This window comes from Carassius carassius, chromosome 15 (genome assembly GCF_963082965.1).
Source record: "Carassius carassius chromosome 15, fCarCar2.1, whole genome shotgun sequence".
Classification (NCBI taxonomy): Eukaryota; Metazoa; Chordata; class Actinopteri; order Cypriniformes; family Cyprinidae; genus Carassius; species Carassius carassius.
Genome location: NC_081769.1, coordinates 17,486,997 through 17,513,537, shown reverse-complemented (window position 1 = coordinate 17,513,537; position 26,541 = coordinate 17,486,997). Strand labels below are relative to the sequence as shown.

Below are 26,541 nucleotides of genomic sequence, written 5' to 3'. Positions count from 1 at the left end.
TGTGAAGTTAATGCACTGCAATATGTGTCTACCCGTTTATGTGGCAGTAAACAGCCTCACATGGATGTTCTGTCTGAGACTCTAAGCTGCAGACTGGAGTTTATAAATGGAGATGTCACATTGATGATTGATTGAGTTTTTTCCCTGCTTTCTGGCACAATTGCTCCACATACACAAACACACACACTCATATTCTTTCCTCATTCTTCTTCTGTCTGCAGTGGCCTTCACTTCCTCTGCACCTCATATTCTCTGTCCATCTCTTTCTGTGTTTGTGGTACACTGCTAAAGGCTTTTTCTCCAATGAATCAGCTGTCTCCCTGATTGTGTTTTCAGATTTGAGTGGCGTTTTGCTCATTCTGTTTGTGTGATGGGATTATTCTGTCATTCAGGCTCAAGTATGTGCTATTTTTATGAGCTCTATGTAATATCAGTTAGTCATTATCATTGTTACACAAAGCAAATAAAACACAGATGTGAAAATTAAAGTTGAAATATATATATATATATATATATATATATACACACACTCACACACACATTTGCCAGGCCTTTAATTTAATGCAGCTGACGTCAGTTGTTGTTTGTTTGTTGGTCTTTCTGCCTTTAGTCAGGTGATCAGTTGATTGACTTGGCTATTGCAGAATATTCCACTTTTTTACCTTCAAAATGCTTTGGATCATGAGCTTTTCCAAGCCTACTCCATACTTTTTTCTTCCTGTCATTCTGGTACAGGTGGACCTTGATTTCAGCCATCCAAAGAATGGATCTGGCTTTTTTAAGATGTTTTTTGGAAAGAACAAGGCATTGTTTGCACTTTGTGGTGAATCCTCTGTATTTGCTCTCGTGAAGTCTTCTCTTGGTTGTAAACTTTCACAGTGACACACCACCTCCTGGAGAGTGTTTTTCACTTGTGTTGTGCTGTTATCTTACAGCAGATCCCTCTTCCTTAGACTGGATAAATAAAGCCCAGATTCCACACACATACAGTCATGCGCATCTGCCTTGTACAGCATATTCAACCACTGACATCTTCTAAGCCATAAAAAAAATGTTGTGAAAGTGTTTTTCTTTACCATGGAGAGGATTCTCAGATCATCCACGTTGTCCTCCATGGATGACCAGGCCTTTTTATATTGCTGAGCTCATCACTGCATTCTTTTTTTTTCAGAATGTACCAAAGTGGGGTACACATTAAAGAGCTGTAATTCTTTAACCTTTTCTCCAACTTTGATGAGTATACCCTTAAATTAAAGCTCAGATTGTGCACTTTAAAGCTCATATCCATTATATAACTGTAACTCGAATATGTTTTGGTCAACAGCTAAAATGATTTAAAAAAATTAGCCTGTGTCCAAATATATATGGGCCTCACTGTGTATATATTATGTATTATTATTATAATTTATTATTACGGTGCGTATTGTGTGGCGAATCTGTGTGATTAAACACGATGCGAAATTTGCGTTGAGAAATCTTGTTCCCTCACACAAAATTCCTAGTTATGTGGACATTGAAATTACTGTATTTTCCCCCTAAAAAACTTGGCTGAACTAGCTAGGTATAAATGTGACTGTAATAAGACAGTATGTTGCCATGGGCGGCGGTAAAATAACCTGTTTGGCAACATTCTATGAAAATATTTGACTCATATTTGCTATTGACCGGAATTGCATATTCTTTAGGGTCGTGTGATAAAATGACCTACTCAGATGTGTTATGTTATGTGCTCAGAGATTTCAGCTGAACCGAGCAAGTGAGAAGAGAAAGAGTACATGGGGAGTACATTTAGGACATGGAGAAGAGATTGACAGCGCGAGACGAAAGGAGTGAAAGAACGACATGTGATTGACAAGGCAGATATTCCGCGAGACGTGACTCGCGCACATTCCTTCATCCTCTCGTGTTTCTTTTAAATTCATCCCCCTTTAACAAAAACATCCCTTATGTCCTTTAAACCGGTTTGTCTAGCTGGCCAGCATTCTCTCTTTCTTTTTTTACTCTTCTTCCTACTGACATCCCCATGTTGATGACTTGTGGAAAATCGCCAGCACAGGCTCTCGATAACCTGGCTGTCAGTTAAACACCTGCAGTGACTGTGAGTGAACCGTGAGAGCAGATTTATTTACACAGTCAACGCTGCACTTTTATGGTGTTGACATCAGGGAGTCTGTGTCTAGAATACAGTGACCAAGAGGAAGTTAGAAGCAATGAGTGTTTTAATACAGTTGGAGCGCCATCTAGTGTAGGCCTAGTTATTCCACTACATTACATTAAAAACTTTTATTCAAAGCGAGTTACTAAACTAAATATTTAGTTTTGAAAATAATAATAATAATTGCATATTAAATAGAAAATGTAAAATATAACTAAAAATACCAATTTTATTTCTTTGTTTACATTTTTATCTTAAACCGGTTTATCAAATAAAATAATAATTAATAAAAAATAATTATTTATCTAGAATTTTATTCTTTAATAAATTAATTATTCTTTATTTATTTGTTTACTATTATTATTTTATTATTTATGGAACATTATGAAACACTGCTCACTGCTAACTGACTCCAAACATGTACAATGAAATGTATGAATGAATGATTGAATGAATGAATAAATGCCTTTTTCACATATCATAAAAGTACCAATCCATAATGGCAAATGTACAAATAAATTAGATAATTAAAGAAAGAAAGAAAGAAAGAAAAAGAAAGAACAAAATCTTCTCTCCCAGTTTAAGAGAGGAATGTCATTCTCACATTTTGCCAGTTCTGATTTCATTTCTAAGCTGAACAAAAACAACTCCTATTAATCAGTATGTCCTATGATTTGTATAGAAAATAGAGCTTGCCCTAAATGTGCCTACAAATTATAATCATAAATGACATCTCATGTCATCAGAGATTAATGCAGCATTTTTTTATGGCTTAGCAGATGTCAATGGTATGAATATGCTGTACAAGACAGATGAGCATGACTGTATGTGTGTGGAATCTGGGATTTATTTATCCAGTCTAAGGAAGCGGGATCTGCTGTAAGATAACAGCACAGCAGGGTTTAGGTGGTGCTTTATAAACAACCTGAACTTGTATAGATATGGTGCTGTATGCTGTGCGTCATGTGGTCATGTCCTATGTTAGCATGCAAGCTGTTTTGACTGAGGAGAATGCGTTGAGTTCAGAAGATCAAGGACAATTCAGTTATACGACCCACAGAGATGAAAGTCTATCTGTATTTCCCTTCAGAATTTCCTCGGCCAAAGGGTGTCCCTACTGGAGGAGTTATTGCTGGTATTCTTTGTGTGATCATCCTGGTAGCCTTAATTGCAACTATCATAGTGATAGTCCGCAAACGCCAGAGGAAAAACATAGAGTAAGTACTGCCATCTCTGTTATATTCCGTCTGTCTTTAACTGGTACCCTAGTCTAAAAAAACCTCATAAACTACTCATAAACTTTTTCCAACTGTACTGATTGTGTGTTTGTGTGTGTTCTTATACAGCGGTCCACCCACTCACAAACCTCCGCCTCCCATGAAGACGTATTCCTATTCAGACAGAGTGAGTAGAGCTGAGAGATCCATACTTTATTTTACACATGCTGCTAAATTAGTTTTAGATTAAAGAGAGAAGAAAAAGTTATCAGTCAGTTCTTTGAATTTTATTTTAAAAATAGATTGAGAAAAAAAATATTCCAAATGCTTCATGATGCCATAGAAGAACCTTTTTTTCTAAATGGTTCCATAAAGAACCTTTAACATCTGAAGAACATTTTTGTTTCAGATAAAAAGGTTAGAAAGAGATGGTTCTTTAAAGAACCTTTGACTGAATGGTTCTTTGTGGAACCAAATGGCATCGCTGTGAAGAACCCTTTTAGCACCTTTATTTTTTAGAGTGTAATGAGGTACAAAAGTCTGAGCCACAAAGCAGTTTAATTTCAAATTTGTGTGAAGATAGAAAGTTAGAACATTTTGAAAACATTGACATATTCTGCATTATAACCTGGTGATCAAATAAGTATATTTATCAGATTGATTGTGTGACTCCTTGTACAGACACTCAGAGGAAAATGAACATCAGATTTCTTGTGCAGTTCATGCAGCTCGAGTGCTGCTGTCATTAAAGCAAAAGGGGATATGATGAAAATTCTTTGATGGAGAGTGAAATGTTTGCTCAGTTCTTATTTCATGTTACTAGAAGTTATATGCTCAGGTTAAAATCTGAATGCAGTGTTGTTATTGTTAATTAAATCTTTTAGAATTGATTTGGTGATTGAAATAAAGCTCAAATTAAAATAAATTTCCAATAAAAAATTGGATGGAAATTAGTAATGTTGCCTTGCCACTAAATGAAGTAAACCACTTAAGTTTAAGCATCAAATTTTAAACCAAATAATAAGTTATAGAAATAGTTAAAAGGAATTATAAATAGAATAAAACTGAAAAAAAAAACTGAATAAATAATATACTAGTATATGAATAATAACATAACACTAATTTCAATTTTGCTCATTCTTTTAGTAGTTTAGTTTTAGTTAACTTCCCAGATTGGGTAGGGACAATCTGAGTAAAGGAGAAAATCACCCAATCAAGTTAGGTAGTACAATACAATACAAACAATGTTTTGATGAAAAATTTTACTAGAGGCTATCTCTGTAGTAAAAACAAACAAACAAAAAAACACTGAAATTCATTTTAATATTATCACTCAGATTGTTATACTGATAATAGCCTATAGTTTGTAATGAACAGATTTTTTTATCATATTTAACTGTTTGATTACCCCTTAAAAACCTTCATCAAGATTAGCAATATTGTTAGCAAACTTTATTACACTTAACAATTAATCTTTTTCTTTTCCTTCTGTAGCCGAGCAGCAGAGCATCTGTGTCTGAATCTCAGTTCATGCATCATGAGACAGAGGAACCAATGACAGTAAGAGTCCTTTTCTCTCACTCTCTCTATTCCTCTAATCCTTTGTGGCGTTTACGATGGTAAATCATGCATATTTGATTGCATGTTCATTTTCCATGTATTATTCATGCTTATTAGTCGCAGATCATAATCATCTCTTTTATTGATAGTGCTTTGACTCTTATCACAACACTACAATCTCTTCTCTGACAGGATCTCTCAGCATACCATGATGACAAGGATCATCATGAGCCTTCACCTTTCTCCTGGGAGGACAAACAGACTCCTGAGAAGGATGACGGAGACGAGGACGGAACGATGGGAGATGTAGACGGCTATTACGTCACTTCTTCTGCGAGCAGAGGGAGCAGCTTCATGTCACCAGCCGTGATAGTGTAGGGATCAAACTGAGCCGTAGGTTTTTATACTGTAATCTGAGTCTGATTGTACTGTTTTATATTTAATGCTTGTAATATGAAGTATGGGTGTGATGGTAAACGCTTTGTTTTACCCAAACACTGTAAGGGATCTGTTCTACGGCACCCGTTTTATAATTACCTCAGTTATATCTTTGCACATTTAGATGTACTTGTGTATATCCACCTTTATTCTTTTTTCTGTGTCTGATGAAGGGTTATATTTTAGTTTATGGGTGTGTAATATAATATGGCAAAAAGGACATAATGAGCCGGTGATCAACATACGTTTTCAAAGCATTATTTTGTTAGTTATTTTTAGTGATGCTAGTCATTGCTGCACTGTGAACACTTTTTATTTACTTTATTACAAGATTTAATTTTGTATTGAATTCTTTTTTTTAGTAATTTTAGTTAATTGCACTAGATTTCTAATCATATGCACCCTCTTGACTTTTAATTTTATATTATTTAATTGTTTTTCTTTTTCTTCTATCATATAATCTTTGTGGGATTATTTTTCAGTGTACTTCTATAATTTTTTTGACTCAATAAACTGGGTGAATTGGTCTTTGGGTATTTATATTTATGTACAGTGTGTTATATTGTCAACAGGCATGAATGGATTAGTGACATGTCTGAAACATTGTGTATACAATGGAAGCAAGGAAATCTGACAATACTCTACAACCAAATTCAGTAATTCTTAACATAAAGCCTAAATATTCTGCCCCCCACAAAATGACGTCTTTTTTTTTTTTAATGAAACAAAAATTAAATGTGTCCAGTTTTAGTGACAGTGACATAAATTATACACCAGTTATGCAAAAATTGCAGAATGTTCATGTTATTAGATTTTGGACAAAAATTACACTTGTACCAAGGGGGCGTACCGATTAATATACTTTATACATTTACACTAAAATCAGAGTACAGGCAATTGTAGCTTAAAAAAAAAAATCTAATAAATAATTATGAGTAACAAAATTTTAACAGCAAATTATTTGAAAAATATTGTTAGCTGATGCTAACTGGCTAGAAAATTAGCTACCTGATGCTAACTTGAGGTAAGTTTTAAATATAAATGCAAATATGTTTATTCAACCAAGAAGTAAGCATACATTTGATGCAAAAACAAATGATTTTATGTTCAGAACAGAGTAACTACAGTAATGAAGCCATGCTCCCATTTTACCTCAGACTATAGTTTGAAAAGAAATGTCATTCTGAAAATAAATACACATTTCAAATATAAAGTACTATCTATCTACAGGCCTGACTATTCTCATATCATTTATATATATATATATATATATATATATATATATATATATATATACCTGTAATGTTTACAAAACGATGTAAACATTACAGTTTACTTTTTTTTTCTTGAGTTCATTGAGAAAATGAGATCACTGTGAAATCGGTTTTCTCTCAGGTAGCCTACATCACCAGTGTAAGCTTCATGGTGAATACTTTTACATCACTAGTGTCGAAGTAGTCCATAGTTACAATAAAAATGTATCTTGACAATGGGGGGCTTTTTACCCTAGAGGGGGGGTTTTCTCCACTATATTGTAGTTATAGTACAACAGCCCTTACGAAAATTAACCATGTTTTACTACTATATAAAATCAAAAAGAAACATGTTTACTATAGTCTAACCAAGGTTACCACAATTTAACCATGGCTTTACTACATTAACCATAGTTTAACCATGGTATTTGTGATTAAACTTTGGTCATACAAACGGTAATCCATATGCCATGACATGGTAAGGCTACTTTTTTTCTTGGTTATTTATTTATTTTATTTTTTTTACAACAAAACCATGGTTAATTTCGTTAGGGAGTTTACAATCAATTACTTTTAAATAATTACAATTTCATTCGTTTTATGCTAATAATTTGGTAATGATTTAATACAAATTGTTATTATCTAATAGCCATTTAGTAATTTTTTACTTTTTTGTTTTGGGGCCTTTGCTACAACATTTACCGCCAGGTAACAGCCAGGACACCTCACTTCATGTTCCAGAAGTACCTAAACGAACAGATAAAACAATAACAATATATTCACTGTACTGTACAGTCAGTGTGACGGTGGCGTGTTCACATACCGTCACAGGAGGGCGCTCTCGCTCACAGAAAAACACCTGGCTGACTGTCTGCAGGCGTTTAATGCTGAACACCTATTACAGTCGCTTGGTAAATACTTATACTACAACCTAAACTCATTCAAAACTAGGGAACTAGGAAAGCCTACTAATATAGAACCAGTACCCTGTGGCCAGTCACCAATCTTTCCTACTATCTAAAATCGTAAAGTAGCCTTCAGACATGCAAAGTAATTAAGCAGTTATTTTCTTTCCTTAAAAATGGTTAAAATCGCTTAGAAACAAAAATAAAAGGATGACACGTGATTTACAGATGTAAGGAGAATTTATAATAAGCATAATTCTAGTCAGCTGTTCGGATGTGGTGAAAATGAAATTCTGAATGCTGTGTCAGTTTTCCATCAGCTTTTTCAGCACTGCTCCAGTTCATTTACTGGCAGTAATTGAAGACAGAGAGTGTGAACTGTTGGACTGAAAGTGGCCCAGAGCTCTGGAAACTCCCCTGGGCTCTCACACCCTCACACCCCACTTCCTGATCCACAAACACCCTCAGAAGAGCACAAATAATGCTACTGAAATGTTCAAGATCCAGAAAGGTAATTGAGGACATCATTCAAATAATCTACGTGACATCAGTGTTTGAACTGTAATGTTATGAAGCTACAAGAATACTTTTTGTGCACAAAGAAAAAAAAATGACTTAATTCAACAATTCTTCTCCCACAAGTAACCCTTTAGCGCCATGTTGCTGAGGTAGAATATGCTGTACCTTGTTTACATGCATCGTGGTATTCTCCATAATCGTGCTAGATGGTTACTTTGGGGAGAAGAATTGTTGAAAAAAGTTGTTATTTTTTCTTTCTTTGCGCACAAAAAGTATTCTCATAGCTTCATAACATTATGGTTGAACCATTAATGTCACATGGACTATCTTAACGATGTCCTTTGTATCTTAAAGATATAGTTCACCCAAAAATGAAAATAAGGTGTATACAGTGGGGTCCTAAAGTCGTGGGGCCACAAGAAAAATGCTTTTATTTAGCATTTTTCTAATTTAACAGAAAATATTAGATTCTTTTATTTTAAAAAGTTTAAAAACTTTTGGACCTCACTGTAGCTTTCTTCATTTTATTTACTCTTGACATAAAGTCTCATGTCATATCTTGGCAGATCACTGCAAGACTGCTGATGAACTCGACATCCCATAATAATCCATAATGTTCCTGCCGAGGGTCACAGGTTGCTCAGGGACAGCTGTTGCTAGGCAACCAGTGACATCACCACAGCAACAATCCTCAGCCTCATCAGAAGAGAGACAGAAAGTGTGAGAGTGTCTGGCTCTGAATTGTGTGCTGGGTTGGTTTGTCAGTCATTTGACAGCTGTGTTCTGTGTTTAGAGCTGCTCTGAGAACAAAACATTGGGCTTATTACTGAGAAACTAAGGAGGAGCAGCATGAATCTAAAAAAATTTAATGTCTTTTGGACAAATACTTTCAGTAGTTCATTTAATTTTAAACAGTCTAAAATATATAGACTGTATATTACATTTCCATTACATTTAAAAGTTTTGTTTGTTATTTAAATGATGTTTAAATATTTATTTTTTAAGTAAAATCACATAATTTCCTAGCTAGCAATGTATGTTTTGTACCAACAATAAGTTATATTTTCAAACCTTTTTGCAGAATTGGACAAAATTACAGCATGATTGGAATTGGAAATATAAAATAATTTAAATAAAATGTGTTTGTTTTATTTGAGACTTTATTTCTAATGTGTAAATTAAATACAATAAAAACTAATTAACAACACAGTACAAAACAATTTTAACTGGCATGTCTGAAAATAAAATGGTGAAATTTAGTTTAATTTATTTTTATTTTGTTGACATTTCACCTCATAAGCATACTTTTCATTGACACTGCTGACTAAAAAATATGGTTATATTGTTATATTATTGTTGTTTTGAAATGATAGGTCTGTGTAAACTATGCATATATAAATAAAAGGGGTTTTAAAAGTAGCCGAAACAAATGACAAAGACATTGTGAAACTTTTATAATGTGATCTGCTTAAAAAAAAACAAAAAAACAATTGAAATCTGTTTTATTTATTAAAAATCAACCACCCCCAACATAAAAGTGTCAATAGGTTAAGAAACACCTGGATAAATGATTCTGTTTCATGTACAATCATTCATTCAGGATCTGTGTGCTTGATGCAGAAGGCCTCGGGAACATCCTCCTCTCCTCAACTAAGCTGTCTAAAAATAAATGAGAAGAGAGGAGGATGAGCAGGCGGAGAGGATGGAAGGATAAAAGAAGGAGGTTAAAGAGGGTGCAGGTGGAGTACACTTCCCTGTGATCCTTCCCTGCTCTCTGCCAATCACAGTCAAATGTGTTCTTATTAGCATGTGTCTCTGCTTCACTCATATATACTGTAGTCTGATGGACAAACTCCACTCCACTCCTCCCTTCCTGTCTGTAACCATGTGTCTGACTATGATGAGCATGGCAGCATGTGCACTGTTGTCATGGCTGGTGAGTAAAGACCGTTTCCCTGTAGAGTAGAGTACACTCAACATACGAAATAGCTAACACATCTATGTTGCTTAAAGTGAACGTGAAATGACATTCGCAACACATTTGTACTGTGGTGTATTTTAAAGTGAACAACTAAAAATATAGGGTGGGACTTGATTTTATCCAACAGGAATTGACTAGATTAATGTGGGCGTATCATATTGGAATGCACCCAAACCTCAATGTCTAAATAGCTTTTTGGCTATTTTGTAACTTTATCAAATAATCTGCATGTCTAGGTGACGTCATCAGAATTCTATTTTAGAGGCAGAGCAAGTTGTTCCACTTTCAATATTTATTATGAAGATAAATCATTTTTTTCTTTGGAATTTCATGGATTGATGAAGTCTTCACAATAACACCAGGTATGTGCTTTAGGAAAGTAGGATTGATGTGCATGCCATGTTGACAAATGATCGATAAAAAAAGTTTTGTAACCATTTTACAGTTTATTTTTTAAATGACACTGGATAAAGAGGACTGAAAAGCATTCGGAGATAACCAGGACGCCGGGATTGTAGTGCAGATTACACCTCGTATTACCGATTCTGCACAGTCCAGTGCTAATCTGTCACGATTCGAGAGGGATAAGCTCAAGTATGACATTGAATGAGCTTTGGAAACCATCTACAGTGATAGAAATATTTAGGAACTAATTGTTACTCTGGGATTTTTTTCAGACATTTTGCCACATGGGCTGTTGGGTGCATTGATGGCACATAGCAAACCATACCAAGATAAATGGGTTTCCCTGCGATCCTGTGAACTTTTTGCAGTGTGTGGGTGAAGGCCACAAGACTAAGAGTACACCATTTGCAAACAAATCCACCGTCTTTTTAATACCCAGACATTGGTGCTAGATAACGTTTCATGAATACAGAGTCTGCTCTCCGTTCAGTGACATGTTTGTAAGTCAAATCACATCTATTAAAATTTTAGTGTGTAATAAGTTATGATGAAACATGCCTGTTGAATAAACACAGTAGCTCTGCTCCAAAACTAGGCTTCTTCATTGCTTCCTACGGCAGCAACCTAACAGAAACGTAACCTCATAAGTGACTGATTTGGAACGCTCTACATAGGCAGTAACTACATATGTCTTATTAATAGCGCTCCGCACCCAAGGCACACTTAATTCGTCTCACAATTAATTTCAACACAGAAGACATGAGAGAAACTATGTGATAATTGATTTGTATAGCAAATGATAATAACTCCTCAGTATTTTAAGCTACCAGGCCCACTTTACTACTTTTGAGACTGCTTGTTTCCTGCTAAGAGGATGGTATTCCTGTCATGTGACTGTAGACACCCATATGCTCTGTGTGTGTGATAAGTAATAGACATTGTGATTAGACAGATTGTTTGAGGTGCTTAGTGGACAAGATCTCTTATTCTCTGTATGTGGAGTAATGTAAAGGCCTTCTGTCAACCAGAACCATTTACTGAACGTCTCTCTCTCTTTTTCCATTGTTTTTGGTTCACCTCTGACCCTGAGGCCGGCAGGTTCTTCTGGACTAGAGGAGGAGAAGAAGAAAGAGGAGACGGAGGAGGACATCTGGAGAGAATGGTGAGTCAGAGAGACAGGATTGGGGGTATTTTACTAGAATTCAGTTTCATTGTCTAGAAAAGAGCTACTGGAACATTCTGCTTAACATCTTATTTTGCAGTCTTAATAAAGTCATACAGGTTTGTAAAGACATGATGGCGATTTTCATTTTGGGTGGACTGGTGACTGACTTTATTTTTAGAACAAAAAGGACAATGATATAATTTGGCACAATGCCATACAGGACATTTGTGATACTGATTTTTTTTTTGTGATTGTCAGAGACAGTCCATTCGTAGAGGATTGGGTTTTGTCCACCTGCTCATGTGAATTTGGGCCCACACGGCTCATTGTTACTGGTGAGATAACCACATAATTAGTCAGCACTGATCACACTGGATCCGCTTCCTCCCTCTGAAAAGAGCAGCGCGGCTGGTCACCAGCGTATGTTGTGTTTTAAATACCAGCGTGCTGATGTCTCATCCAGGATTCTTAAAGTCATTTCTTAGGAGGTATATTACACTGTGGTTCTGTTCACTTCATGATTCTGGTTTCTTTTATTCTATTTTAAACAACTCTTTTAGTAATTCTTATAGGACAAAGAATGGAAAATGCATTGCATTAAGTACACTCAGAAGTCAGTTGTAAAATTAAAAGATCATTGGAAACATTACTTACAACATTAATCATAAATAGGAAAGAAACTGTGTACAATTCTTTTGGGGGCGGGGGGATTACAGTTATTACATTTATTGTAACCTCTTCTGTCTCTCTTAAATAAGTCTTACATCTTTATAGAATTTCATAATAACTTGTCTTTAGAATATATTTAATTAAAGTGTACTGCTGTATATATACTAAAAGCAATGTTATGAATCACGTTCAAGAGACAAAAAAAAATTCAAAACTGTTAAATTGAAAGTCATGAAAACCATTTGGTTACTTGGGTTTGACAAGCAAGATTTGCTAGTTAAAGGTATAGTTCACCCAAAAATCTAAATTATGTCATTAATAACTCACCCTCATGTCGTTCCAAACCCGTAAGACCTCCGTTCATCTTCGGAACACAGTTTAAGATTAGGGCTGTGCCGATCACGATCGGCCGATCATAATGCGCATCTCGTCAGCAAAGCCGGTTCTCTAATCAGCGGTAAATTCCATCAGGTGCGTGATTTCACATAGAGCAGCTGGTACTACACAGAGCCATTGTTAACTGAGAAGCTGAGCAAATCCACGTTCATTTTCACTGTTTATTTGCGCATCTTCTCAGTTAACAACGGCTCTGTGTAGTAACAGCTGCTCTATGTGAAATCACGCACCTGATGGAATTTACCGCTGATTAGAGAACCGGCTTTACTGACGAGATGCGCATTATGATCGAGCACCCCTATTTAAGATATTTTAGATTTAGTCCGAGAGCTCTCAGTCCCTCCATTGAAACTGTGTGCACACTATACTGTCCATGTCCAGAAAGGTAATAAAAACATCATCAAAGTAGTCCATGTGACATCAGAGGGTCAGTTAGAATACTTTGAAGCATCGAAAATACATTTTAGTCCAAAAAAGCAAAAACTACGACTTTATTCAGCATTGTCTTCACTTCCATGTTTGTTGTGAGCGAGTTCAAAACAAAGCAGTTTGTGATATCCGGTTCGCGAATGAATCACTCGATGTAACCAGATCTTCTTGAACCAGTTCACCAAATCGAACTGAATCGTTTAAAACGATTCGCGTCTTCAATACGCATTAATCCACAAATGACTTAAGCTGTTAACTTTTTTAATGTGGCTGACACTCCCTCTGAGTTCAAACAAACTAATATCCCGGAGTAATTCATTTAATCAAACAGTACACTGACTGAACTGCTGTGAAGAGAGAGATGAAGATGAACACCGAGCCGAGCCAGATAACGAACAAAAGATTGACTCATTCTCTGTGTGTGTGTGTGTGCGTGCAAGTGTGCAGACGTGGCATCATATAAAACATAGAATCTCAACTTTTGTGTGTGTGTGTGTGTAAAGGAAGGAAAATATTTTTTTGTATATACTGTATATATAAAATGCACACACACACACACACACACACACACACACACACACACACACACACACATATATATATATATATTTATAATGTTATATTATATTACATGTATCACATGTTATATTATATGTATCATATATCACATATTTACTGAAAATTGTCATTGATTTTGTCCTTAGAAAGAAGATTTGATCTTGCATTGTATGGACATTTCTGCTGCATGTTAAGATTTATGTTGCAGTAAATTATTATCTCGGATGACAGATGCATATGATATGGTCTTTCCTTAGACATGCATTCACGGCAGTTTGATTGGTTGATTTAGCATGTCATACTGCTTTTGGAAGCATGAATGTGTACATCTCTTCTCAATTTATGAGCCTGGAACTTGTATGTATGAATCAGTGTGTTAGTGTATGTGTGGAGCATAAATAGCATGACTAACAGATGTGGAGGAGGGGCTGTGATGGCATGATGCTATTTATAGACTACCTTACGTTGTGAATTTCCTGCTTGTGCGTATTTCGAGGGCACGGGGACTATCAAAAGAGAAGATTAAGTAGAAGGAAGAAATCTCTTCTCATCATATTCATCACGAAATGCTTTACATACACTTCTACCCAGATACAGAATCATACAGAGATTATACTACTAACACTGAATTGTAAGGTGCATAGGCCTATGTGTTGATATACAGCATTTGAGTACAATAAAATGCCCTTAGAACAGGTGTGAAACAAACACATACATGCCGCAAAATCTTGCAACCAAAATTGATATTTTGTGCTTGCGTATGTGTCTTTATGCATTTTTCTGATATGCGATACAAGAGAGAGAAATTGATGATGTGTCTAAAATCTAGCCACAGCACTTTTTCAAACTGATGGGGCAAAAGTGTGGGGTGTATCTGTACAACTTGTGCTTCATAATAAGGAAAAAAATGTTATCATAAGCAATGATCGATGAGCTACTGAACTGTGTGTGAGTACACATATGTGCATGTGTTCTTTATCATTACAGAATTTATTGTCAACATAGCAGTTTCAGATAGTGCTAAATGCTAGCCTAATGCTAATAAAACCTGAAAACCTGCACCTGGAAAACTAGCATGGGGTATCTGTTTTCTATTCTCCTACTCCATTCAGCTGACTGAGAAACAAAAACGTTGTTGGCTAGTTGGCTGTGTCCCGTAACTATAAGGTTTTGAGTCAAGAGTTCATTTGTATAGTAGTTTATAATCTAGTTTAAATCTTAAATGTATTTGTAAATTTTTTCTTGTTAAGAATAAAATCCTAAATCATCACCATTATGCACACTAGTGTACATTCAGGCAAGAGTCTACTCTCTACTGTATAACTGTATAACAATCATGGTTGATTTTAACTGAAAGTTTGTCAGTACAAAGCTATTTTGGTAGGATGGGGTAAGTTTTTACTTATGTTAAATGTTAAAAATTCTTATTCTAAAATGCATTAATTACAATATTTGTTGCCACAAATAGTGGTTTAATATTTCATACAATACCTTTTTTAATGCTGCCATCTTAATTTCAAACATGTTTTACTTTTAGTTTTTTTTAATACTACATTTGGCTATTTAATAGCTTTGCAACTACCCCATGCCCAACTATTTGTCCCTTAAAGGGAAAGTTCACCAAAAAATTAAAATTCTGTCACTAATTACTCACCCTCATGTCGTTCCAAGCCCATAAGATCTTCATTTATCTTCAGAACACAAATTAATATATTTTTGATGAAATCCAAGAACTTTCTGACCCTTCATAGACAGCAATGACCACGTTCAAAGCCCAGAAATAATGCACATCAAAGACTGACATGGAAGAGACGAAATTGTTGAATAAATTTTTTTTTTTTGTTTTCTTTGCACACAAAAAGTATTCTAGTAGCTTTATAAAATTAATGTTGAACCACTAATGTCACTTCGACTATTTTAATGATGTCCTTACTATCTTTTTGGGCCTTAAACGTGTCAGCATTGCTGTTTGTGCAGGGTCATAAAGCTCTTGGTTTTCAATAAAAATAACTTAAAGGGGTCATATACGTTGCTAAAAAGAAAATCATTTTTTTTGTATTTGGTGTAATGCAATGTATTTATGTGGTTTAAAGTTTAAAAAAAACATAATTTTCCACATACTGTACATTATTTTTTTCTCCTCTATGACCCACCTTTCTGAAACTCCTAGATTTTTACAAAGATCATTGGTCTGCAAAAGCGAGGTGTGCTCTGATTGGCAAGCTATTCAGTGCATTATGACTGGCCGAATGCCTCAAGCATCGTGCTGCGTAAAGAAAAAACCATGTCTGCATTTGTGATCGGAGAAATGACAAACAATATAACCCATTTGAATTGTGTTCGGAAGATGAATGAAAGTCTTATGGTTTTGGGAAAAAATGTAAATCATAAATAATGTATTTAATGCCCCTGCAGTTCTGTATACAAAAGTGTAATGTTTGATTTATGAACAGACATTTTTATAGCAGATTAATAGTTTAATAGTTGCACTGACACATTAAGTGTGTCTGTGGCGTGGCACAGGAAATATAAAAAGTTAATTGTTAGCTCAAAAGCCTTGAGGATTTGGAGTCACATTTTACACAAAGGCCTGACAGAAACAAAGAGTTCTGTGTTTAATCTAAACTTGATTGCTTGTTTTAAAACCTCTCTCACCCCCCCCCTCCTCTCTTTCCTCCTCTTTTATGTCTGTCCTCCTCTCCTTGATCCTGGTCTATTCCTATTTTGTCCTTTACTCCTTTCAGGGAAGTCATTATGCAATGAGGACGCATGGTGTGCGGTCACTTTAATCTGGAGGGGGATGACATCTGAGCGTGTGTAACAGAGACCTCTGTGCTCTTAATACTCCAACTGTCTCTGTATCTCCCATACTGTACATGATCTCTAATTCATTTTGCATCTCTGTGAACTGACATGCAGCTTTGATTTCCCGGTATATATGATGCTATGACCTCACTCTTGTTCCCCAGCAAGGTCATTACTGTTTGGCCCTCTGATTGGCTATATACATCTTAAAGCAAAAGTGGTCCAGTAAGCATATGACATTCTGAATCGAGGATTGTAACGTCACGCTCCAACATCATCACGACAGACTGCAGAGTCAGCAGTCATGCCATCTTAGCATCAGAGCTGTGCAGTTACTTGAAAAAAAAAAGAAGCACATCGCTCCTGGGAGAGAATGTTCTGTTCTGTGTCCAGCCGCACAAAACCATGTTCATATGATTAATTGGCTCAGAATACAGCTGCTGCAGCTTCTTCTTGTAGTCAGTTTACATTAAGGAAACTTATTTGGGGAACTTCTTGCCACTTTTAGATTCACTGTTCGTCTCTGACAGTGTCACTATAGTCCAAATTTTGACTCAAATGTGAGTGATTAGATTAAGTATCATTCCTGAACATTCTGTACATTGTGTGTGTGCGTGTGTGTGTGTGTGTGTGTGTGTGTGTGTGTGTGTGTGTGTGTGTGTATAGAGAGAAAGAAATTCCCCTGTCCAAATTATGTTTTATGCTAATATAGGCTACATTTATTTGATTACAGTATCACAGTAAAAAGTGATACTGTAAATTATTATTATAATTTAAAACATGGTTAACATTAATATTGTTATAATGTTTTAATACATTTAGAAATGTAATTTATTTCTGTGATGGAAAGGTTGAATTTTTAGCACCATTACTCCAGTATTCAGTGTCAGATTATCCTTCAGAAATCTAACATGTATAAATGTTTAAATAATATTCTAATATGCTGATTTGATTTTGAATAAACATTTATAGTTATTATTCATAATGTTTAAAAAAAGAGTTGCACAACTTAATATTTTTTTGCAGAAATTGTGATAGGCTACATCTTTCCAGGATCCTTAGAAAGTTGAAAAGAACAGCATTTCTACATGGAAAAGAAATCTTTATAACATTATGTCTTTACAGTCACTTTTGATCAATTTAATGCATCCTTAAAGAATTATAAATTCCATTTTAAAGTTATACACACATATATACTTTACATAGCCTATGTAATGTAATGTATGTACACATATATAATTATATATAAATAATCTAAATATATCTAAATATATATCGATTAAATCTATATATCTGTTACTATAATAAAAGATTTTATAAGGTGAGTGCACTATATTATTTATAAGATGTACAGTATATAAAAAGACATCTTTATATATATTATTTATATAGTAATACATTTGATGATACATTCACAGCTTGAATCTAATTTACTATAAGATTTGCACTTTGGGTTAGATGTTAACTGCATTACATAGACACTGTACTGACTATAATGACATTATAGCAGCTGATTTTATTATCCTTTTATTCTGATCCCCATCCTTCACCTTTTTTTGAATACTTATTCTCTTCGAAGTTCATTCCTTAACTGTCTTGACTATACTGGCCGCTTCAGAGATCTTGTAATCTTACATTTAAAAGCAGATTTGAGATTACGAGGGTTTGGTTTCTCAGCAGCAGTTCTCAGGCTAGGCTACTTCACACGGTGATGCAACTGTCACAGATTGAAACGAGGGTTTCTTTGACTGCCTCCCTGTCTTCCTCGATCCCCCATTTTCTGAGTCAGCATTATGACTAAGAGATAAGATCACCTGACCACTGTTGCCATGGAGACAGAGATTTTCCCCCTTCTACTTCTCTCTGCAGAGAGGGGGGGGGGGGTGCTGCCAAAGGTTAAAGAAGGATAGAGCATACATGGTGTCAGCCATTTTTGTTCTTTAACAGTTCTGAAAAAACTTTATCAGCAATATGCCACAGACAATACTGCCATACATCAACCTTAAGGGGCGTTTACTGGGCCACACAGTTGACTAAAACATAAACAGTGTTTCACAAGTTGCAAAATACAATTTAATTACCTTTTTTTGCTTTTCAGAAGACAAGAAAAAGCTAAATACCAGTAGTATGTACACATAAAGACTGAATTACAGGTTTTCTTTCAAAACAAATAATGTGGGTTTAACAGCAAGTTTTAACCAAGGGAAAAATAAAAACTTAATGTTTCACCCCCGCATATTACAGAATCACTTTTAATTGCAAATCAACCCATTGTCCCTTTGTGTGTAAATGCTGGTTAAAAAACCTTTGTATAGCCTGAATTCACTGTAAGTCGCTTTAGATAAAAGTGTCTGCTAAATGCATACATGTAAATGTTTATATGGGAGTCAATCAATGAATCTAGTTTTTCTGTGGCAGACATGAAGTATTCATTTAAAGCCTTTATGTTTACTCACAAGTAACTGAACTGAAATGTAGTTATTGTAAGAAGGTGCAAGCATTTTGTCTATGCATTTGGCAATATCTTTAAAGTATGTCTTACTACACTATGTCATGTACATTAGTAGTCAGTAGTCTGACTAAGATGAAAATCTAGCAACCACTAAGATGCTGTTGAGCATCTGTGATTTTTGGCAGCTTGGTGTCTGGTGTACAAGGTGTTTCTTGTACCCAGATACTATAGACTAGCTGTGATAAAAACTGTCAGTCTGTTATACATGGTCTGACATGTATGCGTTTTCCATAAAATGCGAAATTTGTGCTAATGTCCTTTAGGAGACTTACTTAAAGGGCATCTGTGATATTTTAAGGTAACAGCATGTGTTTGCTTTGTAAGCTTGACCTTTCCAGGGTCACTGAGTCTGAGGTTACATTTTGATTCATTCTCTCCATCTTTCTCTCTTTCTAATGAACTTGTGTGCAGTCGTCTGTTCTGTTTCAATGTACTGTAAATCAGTATGCAGTTTGAAGCTATTCTTGCAGTTAACATGTTCATCATACAGTATTCAGTATTCTGGATGTTGCTAATAAATATTAGAAAAACTGTCATTCAGATTTGCAAAGGTGGTTGAAGTTAACTATGGGTTCAGTATAGGAGGGTAAAGAAAAGAGAAGAACAGATGGTCTTAGAGAGTAATGTACAGACTGAAGTATGTATGAATATGTTATGTTTAAAATTAAGCTTAGCATAAGATGTTTGCCATTAACGATGCATTAGTCACTTATTATTTAATGAAACAACAACAACAACAACAACAACAAAATTATTTCAGAGTGAAATAAAAAATAGTCTTCAATACAGACATGTACCACAAGTAATGAAGAGACTAAAACTGGTGCACTAAAATCGATCTGATAACTGCCGAATCACAATAACTTATACATAAAGCATTAGAATATATATATATATATATATATATATATATATATATATATATATATATATATATATATATATATATATATAGAACATAGTGTGCTTAAGGCCTACTGCAGTGTTGGCTAGAAATGCACCTGTGTGCTCATTCTCTGACAAATTTAATACATGTCATGTAGGCTAAAATACAGTGAAACAACAATAATCAAAAACGTTTACAATACATTAATCATGCAATCACACCGATTATGACTTAGCTTATTCTTAGTCCGTTTTATCAAACAAGAGATTTTTTCAAAGCACACGATGATGCTGTGCGACTGTCACCTTTGGAGTTCTGCAGAACCGCAGGAGGAGCTTCAGCCGCTTCCGATTGATGACTTCTACCTGCTGCCTGCGCGTTCATTGGACAGAAGACACGTCGATATTAAGACCAGCGTGCGTCTATAGGCTGAGAGCGTAAATGTGGGCGTTTCTCGTGAGGTACTCGTTAATGAGGTCGGTCAGATGGAGAAGAGCATCTCTCACATCCACCGGTGCTTCTTTCAGGCGGAGTGGTGCGGCGGCTGGCGGTCTCGCGGAGGGACACCAGACCATTAAAAAGGCAGCAGTGAGGCTTCTTTAGTTTTGCCGGCTTTATCGCAACTATCAAGAGCAGCGCACGAGACCGGCGTCTCTGCGAAATGCACTGCCTAGTCGTCGAATTTCATTTGAACATTTAGTTTGTTTAATCTCTACAAAATTGTTAGGTTCATTAACTTAATGTTGCAACGAATAGCATAGCTTCTTTTATTCCTTGACGTGAACGTATACGCGCTTTAGGTCCCTCAGCCGAGGTAAAGCACTGAAACTAAGTTTTTTAAACCAAGTATTATTGTTCGTGTTTCTTAAGATCATTTCTGATGTCTGCCATTCTCTCTTCGTGAAAGGCTGTCACTCTTTCCATCACTCTCATATTACCTGAAGAGAACGGACTGACCGCGCAACCATGGGGGTAAGACCGACAGCTCTGTTTTACTGCATCAACTTAATAAGCAAATACTGCAAAATGCATCGTCAAACATGAAGTGACAGAATGACATTGACTTACATGCGGATTTGGAGACTGCGACAAACTGACGGGACAGGACATTCTGGAAACACGCTATAGCAAATGATCTGTTACAAATATGAAAACGTTATTAAAGGCTATGAATGATGAGCAGTCAGTCCAAAGGATCTGCTTTTTCAAACTTTTAGATGCTTTCGTCATATTCAGCGGAGACGCAGATAATGTTACATCTTAATTAAAAGCTTGTCGGTGTTGTCTTAAAGATATGATATCTCTAGACAACGGTTATTTTGGTAACCTTCAATTGCCAATTCAATCGGGTTATAAAGACTTTCTAAAGGACAGTGCTGAGTAACATTGTCTTTAGTTTAAATGTGTAATGTCTCTTTCAACTTATTAATGTTCAAAAGTTGTTTGTAAGTGTTTTTTATTTATTTATTTTACATGTTTTACGACTCTTTCTGTGGGGTCCCCATCCAGCACCCTCTTTACACTCTTCCTTCTGTACTTAATGACCGCAGCGCGTATCTCCTGGATGTACTGAATGTGAATTTGAATCATCTTTGTATTAATGGACACAACCGGCGTTGCTGAGTGTGTTTAAGTGACTGGTGTTCACACACACACACACACACACCTCAGAGCCGGTCCATCGCTGACGTCCATGCGTCATAATGCGGTTACCGGGAATCTGTACTTCAACCGGCTTATTTCCTGCATCTGTGACATAACCTCGCGCGGGTAATCACTGATAGGACAGATTTAATAGATTCACTCTGAATGATGACCCGAGAAGGTCGGATTTGAATTGCGGATAATGGGGAGTCTTTAAACTACAGCGTATAACAACACATTGAGCTGCGCTCGTGGTTTTACCAAGTTACGATCAGCAGTGAATGCTGGTGTCGAGCAGCTGATGTGGTTCATAGTCGTTGCCAGGGAACCGGAGAGACCGGCTAAAGCTATTTACGCAGAAAAGATCCGTTAGAAACATTAAACACCGCAGCAGCTCGTGAATGTCACGGACGCGCTGCAGTGAATGCGTCGACCCTGATGACTGCGAGCAGCGCTAAAATGATTGCGCAGGCACTTTTGTCGAGTCATGGAAAAATCCGAGCGCTCGGGTGTGAGTTTAGCCTACTGGTTAAACGGGACGGATGTTAACAGACATACTGCTTATTTCGCACAGTTTCCTTTAAGTTTGACAGCGGTTTGCAGTGATGCTCGAGCCAGTGCAGCAGCATCAGCACCACCAGCTGTTAGATTCCCTAAAGCCCGCTTTCTGCGTCAAACACGAGGCGGGGCCACGCGAGTGGAAATTCCCGGTACCGGCCTGTGATAGGCACGAGATGCGGATACGGAAATTGAAATAGTTAATCGAGTTCATGTATTCGTGGTTCAAATGGGTTCTTAAAGGGATAGTTCATACAAAAATACAAAATTGTCATCATATCTTTATTTCTTTTTTGGATGTGGAACATAAAATATGATAGGCTACTATAGGCAAAAAACACGAAAACATTTTTTGAAAGTGGTTGTCAGTCCCTCATATATATTAATTTAATTGTAACACCAAATAAATAATTAACTTATTTATTAAATGAAGAAGGGTCTTGCAATTTGAAAAGAGCAGCCATCAACTACTACCAATCTGTTTAATAGCCTACAAATTGGTCATAGTAACCTAAATAAGAAATCTTACATGAATATGCCTATAATGATTATTAATTCAGTGTAAAGTTATTTAAATATTGCTATATTAACCCAAGAGAGAGAGAACAGCTGGTGCCATGACAGTACGTACATGTACATTAATCTTTAGACCCATGATGCACCAGTATGTATATAGTGTGTGTGTGTGGGGTGGGGGGGTGCTGCAGCAGGACGGTATAGCTGGGAGGAGGGGAAGGAGAGGTAGAGGCACAGATCCTGTTACATGTAATTAGCCCGGCTGAGCTTGTGTTTCCAGAGTGAGTGTAGGGCTAGGTTTCCTGGGTACAGATGGTACAGACAACGAGTGCCCAAAGATGAGGACACAGAGGTGTCTGTAAAGTGCAACTAATCAGTATTTAGACTGTAATGAAGTGCGTGATTTAATAAAATATTATAAAGGGTTAGATCCGACTTTTATTGGATGGTTTGTTTGTTAGGGAAGAGTTATGGGTTTAGTGGTACTGTATTGATGAATTTGGTTTCAGGATGTAGAAACAGTGAATGATTTTAATGGAGGGAATGATGAATAGAATTGCGATACGATAGATCTAACTCAGTATGACATAATGACATCATTATCACATGGCACAGCTGATTGGTTCTCTCCTGTATCGGTAGCCAAATAGCTCATTGCTCAACATTTAAATATTCAGGGAATGTTTGACGTTGCAGTTGCAGCGCACTTCAGAAACCCTCCACCTTCCCCAGCTCCACCTTTATAGATCTGCTACGGGGTGATCATTTATGCTCTGGGGGTTATTCATATATGTTGACTGAGACTGAGCAAGTGTCAGTATTTGCTCTGCCGCAGCAGCAGCAGCAGCAGCAGTGTAGCAGATCTATTCCACCAAAGACCAAATACATTCATGTATATATTATATATTAATACATACATAATACATTGTCATGAATATTATCATGCAAATCACACAGAGAGTTGTCACGACAGAACTAGGGCTAAGTTTAAGGCCCAATCCCAATTCTATTTTATACCCCTGGCCTGCCCCTACCCCTCTGCCTACCTCTTCCCCTTATCCCTTGAAACAGAGTGTCAAGGGGTAGGGGAGAAAATATTCCCCTAAGGATTGGGACACCACTTCCATGACGTCACATGCCATCATAGTCGTCTAGCTCTTACAATACACACATATACTGGTGTGCTGGTGTGCATTAGAGCCTTTAATTATCGTTCTGTATTAGTGAGCTGCTTACTGACACATATGACATGACACATATCAGAAATCGCGCAGCTCACACATCCAGGAGAAAATAAACTTGTCAACGCTGCCCCACGACTTTTATTAAATACAGTTTAAATACTGAATCGCTACATTATATTTTCCAGCGACGAGAGGATACAATGGCTGTTTTTAAGTAAACTCACTCTAAAAAGATAAATGCACTGACGCGAATACATGTAACTTTCATTTCTCTCTCTCTCTCTCTCTCTCTCGAATAGGCAATATTTGAGAAAATGGTTTAGCGATTTCTAATTATTGGGGAGATTAGCCCCCATCAATGTCTACGGCAGTTATCGCCCTGATCAGACATATGCTGAGGCACTATCACGCAGTCTGTAATGATATGACGTTAGCAAATATTAGCGATTTTTTGCAAACATTTCTTTGAGTAACATGACCATTAATATGAACTCACAATTGAATGTAACATAAAACAAATGATTTCTTTTCGTTAAAATCTTTATTTATGCCAAAAAAGCTTACATTTATGTGTCTTTTGTTCGCTCAGGCAGCCATGTTTCAGAGATAATTCATAGCCCTTTGTTTGAAGTGTGGTCCCGAAAAATCTTTGTTTGAAGGTCTATCTGGCCCTTCCCCTTACCCCTTCCCCTCCAACCAAAAGAGAATCGAGACACCCCTACCCCTTCACGTGAACGCGCGAAACAGAGAGGTAGGGGAAAGGGGAAGGGCTAAGGGGTAGAATTGGGATTGGGCCTAAGTGTAATGATTATGAATATGTAATCTTATATAAATATGTGTGCATAGTAAATAAATATAAAGAACATAGATTGTGTTCTACATTGAATAAATTATTAATCCAACTAATGCGTGCCCTCTCTGAACATCGCATCCTTAGTTAACCTCCTGTAAAACATCCAGGTGGTCACGTTTCACCTTCAGATGAGCACATAATCAATAAATAGAGCCTTTCATAGCTGCCTTAATATGACTTTAGTATCGGATTGATATTAAAAAAGCTTTTTAGCTAATTGAGTTTCTTTTATATGGAAACACTCCCACATCATACGCTTCTTATACCTACCTACTGTTTCTCAGTGGATCAGTGTTGTTGGACCACATTTAGGGGTATGAAAAATATGTTGTTGTAAGGGGTTATGTTAGGTATGTAATTAATGCACTCTGTTTACACATTTAAGTTGACTTAAAAGTGGCTTGTCTCCCCATAAAATGACACATTTCGCTGTAAGTGGGTTGGATTGAATCTGTTAGGTCTCATTATCACATTATGTCTGGACGTCTGTGAGTAGAGCGGATACTCAAGGTCAGATTACCCTCTCCTCCTCTTTCCCCAGTGTTGATGTAGCATAACTGCACCCTCAGGTCCATCGGTGGGGATGCGTGGAGGGCCTGGTTCACGTTCCACATCCACACAACAACATCATTTATTAATGCAATCCTTTGTTTGAGGAGCAGAGAATGAACAGTCCATTCAGATGGAGGGAATTTCTGGGGCTCAGCTAACCATCGGCTCTGCTTTTACTAGAGCTGTAATGAACAATCAGTGTCAGGTATCAGAGAGAAGGTGACAAAGGACTAACTAGGGAGATAAAAGTGATGAAATGGCAAGAGAAACTGCTTTTGAAGTGTGTACAGTATGTCTGTGTGAGAGAGAATAAAGAGAGGAATCCTTGGACAAACCCTTTGAGACGTGAAGAATCTGTGTGCGCTGCTGTGACTGTAGTTTGGGACAGTGATTTATTGTTCCAATCAAGAGCATGCACACAGATGCCCCACACTCTGGCAAAGCTGCTTGGCTCTGCTGGGCTGAGTGGATAAAGTATAGACAGATGGCAGGATAGAATAATGGATAGAGAAGAACAGGAGAGGATATAGAGGTAATACTTTAACAAGAAGGATTACAAATTTTGTTTAAAGTTAATTTTAGAAATCGCCCAACAAAATGAAATTATATTGCAACTTTTCTTTTTTTCTTTTCTTTTCTTTTCTTTCCTTTTTTTTCTTTTCTTTTCTTTTCTTCAATCATCTGAATGTGTGTGTTGAGCTGTGCTGGGGTTATATGAGGATTCTGGATAAAGGAATTAAATAATTGAATTTTTGAAAGAAAAATTGAAAGATTTTTTCCTTACAAATATCAAATCTTTTTGTGCTTGACATAACTAGAATAAATTGTCTGTAATTATTAAGATTGTCTAAATAAATAATAAAAAATATATTTTATTTAGATTATATTCTAAATTCTTAATAATATATATTATTATTTGCTTGATTATTTATTTTGTTTTATTTGTTAGGATTTAGGACTTTTCCAGGTTTGAGACAACATTTAAAAAAAAAATCCCATAAGAACAGTTTTTCCAAGAACTTCAAGAAATCTCTTTATGAATTAAAAAATGTTATTTTACGGAATAAATTAAAATAAGAAATATGGCATAACAACTGTACTGTGTTCCTCTAGTGGGTCCGGGCCCTCTTGTTAGGAACCACTGGTATAAACAGTACTGTAACAATGTTCGTTGTGTAGGAAGAAAGACAGCAGGGTCGGCTGTGACTGACTGCTTTATTTATAAATTCCAAACAAAAAGTAGGCAAAACATGCACCAACAAAAGACAAAACAATCAACATAAACTCAGTACACATGTAGCAGCCAGCAGTCCTTCTCTCTCTCCCCCACTCCTGTTTCTTCTGGTGTTTTATACTCTTTCCACGCCAATTACTGCAACAA

At 36.2% G+C, this 26,541-nt stretch overlaps 2 protein-coding genes across 3 annotated transcripts in view; both read left to right on the top strand.

Moving 5' to 3' along the window:
- The window catches only part of LOC132158317 (nectin-2-like), a 66,866-nt gene extending 60,992 nt beyond the window's left edge, over positions 1-5,874 (top strand). Inside the window, exons 7-10 of the mRNA XM_059567680.1 lie at positions 3,246-3,372; positions 3,502-3,559; positions 4,867-4,932; positions 5,125-5,874. Coding sequence (XP_059423663.1) covers positions 3,246-3,372; positions 3,502-3,559; positions 4,867-4,932; positions 5,125-5,310 — 437 coding nt within the window. The 3' untranslated portion in view covers positions 5,311-5,874. The remainder of the gene's footprint in view (positions 1-3,245; positions 3,373-3,501; positions 3,560-4,866; positions 4,933-5,124) is intronic.
- Positions 5,875-11,412: 5,538 nt separating this feature from the next.
- Positions 11,413-26,541, top strand: part of LOC132158315 (sodium/potassium-transporting ATPase subunit alpha-3) — a 37,486-nt gene continuing 22,357 nt past the window's right edge. Inside the window, exons 1-2 of one of the 2 annotated variants that reach the window (XM_059567677.1) lie at positions 20,365-20,667; positions 20,761-20,825. In XM_059567677.1, the coding sequence (XP_059423660.1) occupies positions 20,820-20,825 (6 nt within the window). In that variant the 5' untranslated portion in view covers positions 20,365-20,667; positions 20,761-20,819. Of the gene's footprint in view, positions 11,596-20,364; positions 20,668-20,760; positions 20,826-26,541 lie in introns of those variants that run through there. The other variant, XM_059567676.1, reaches the window with a different exon arrangement.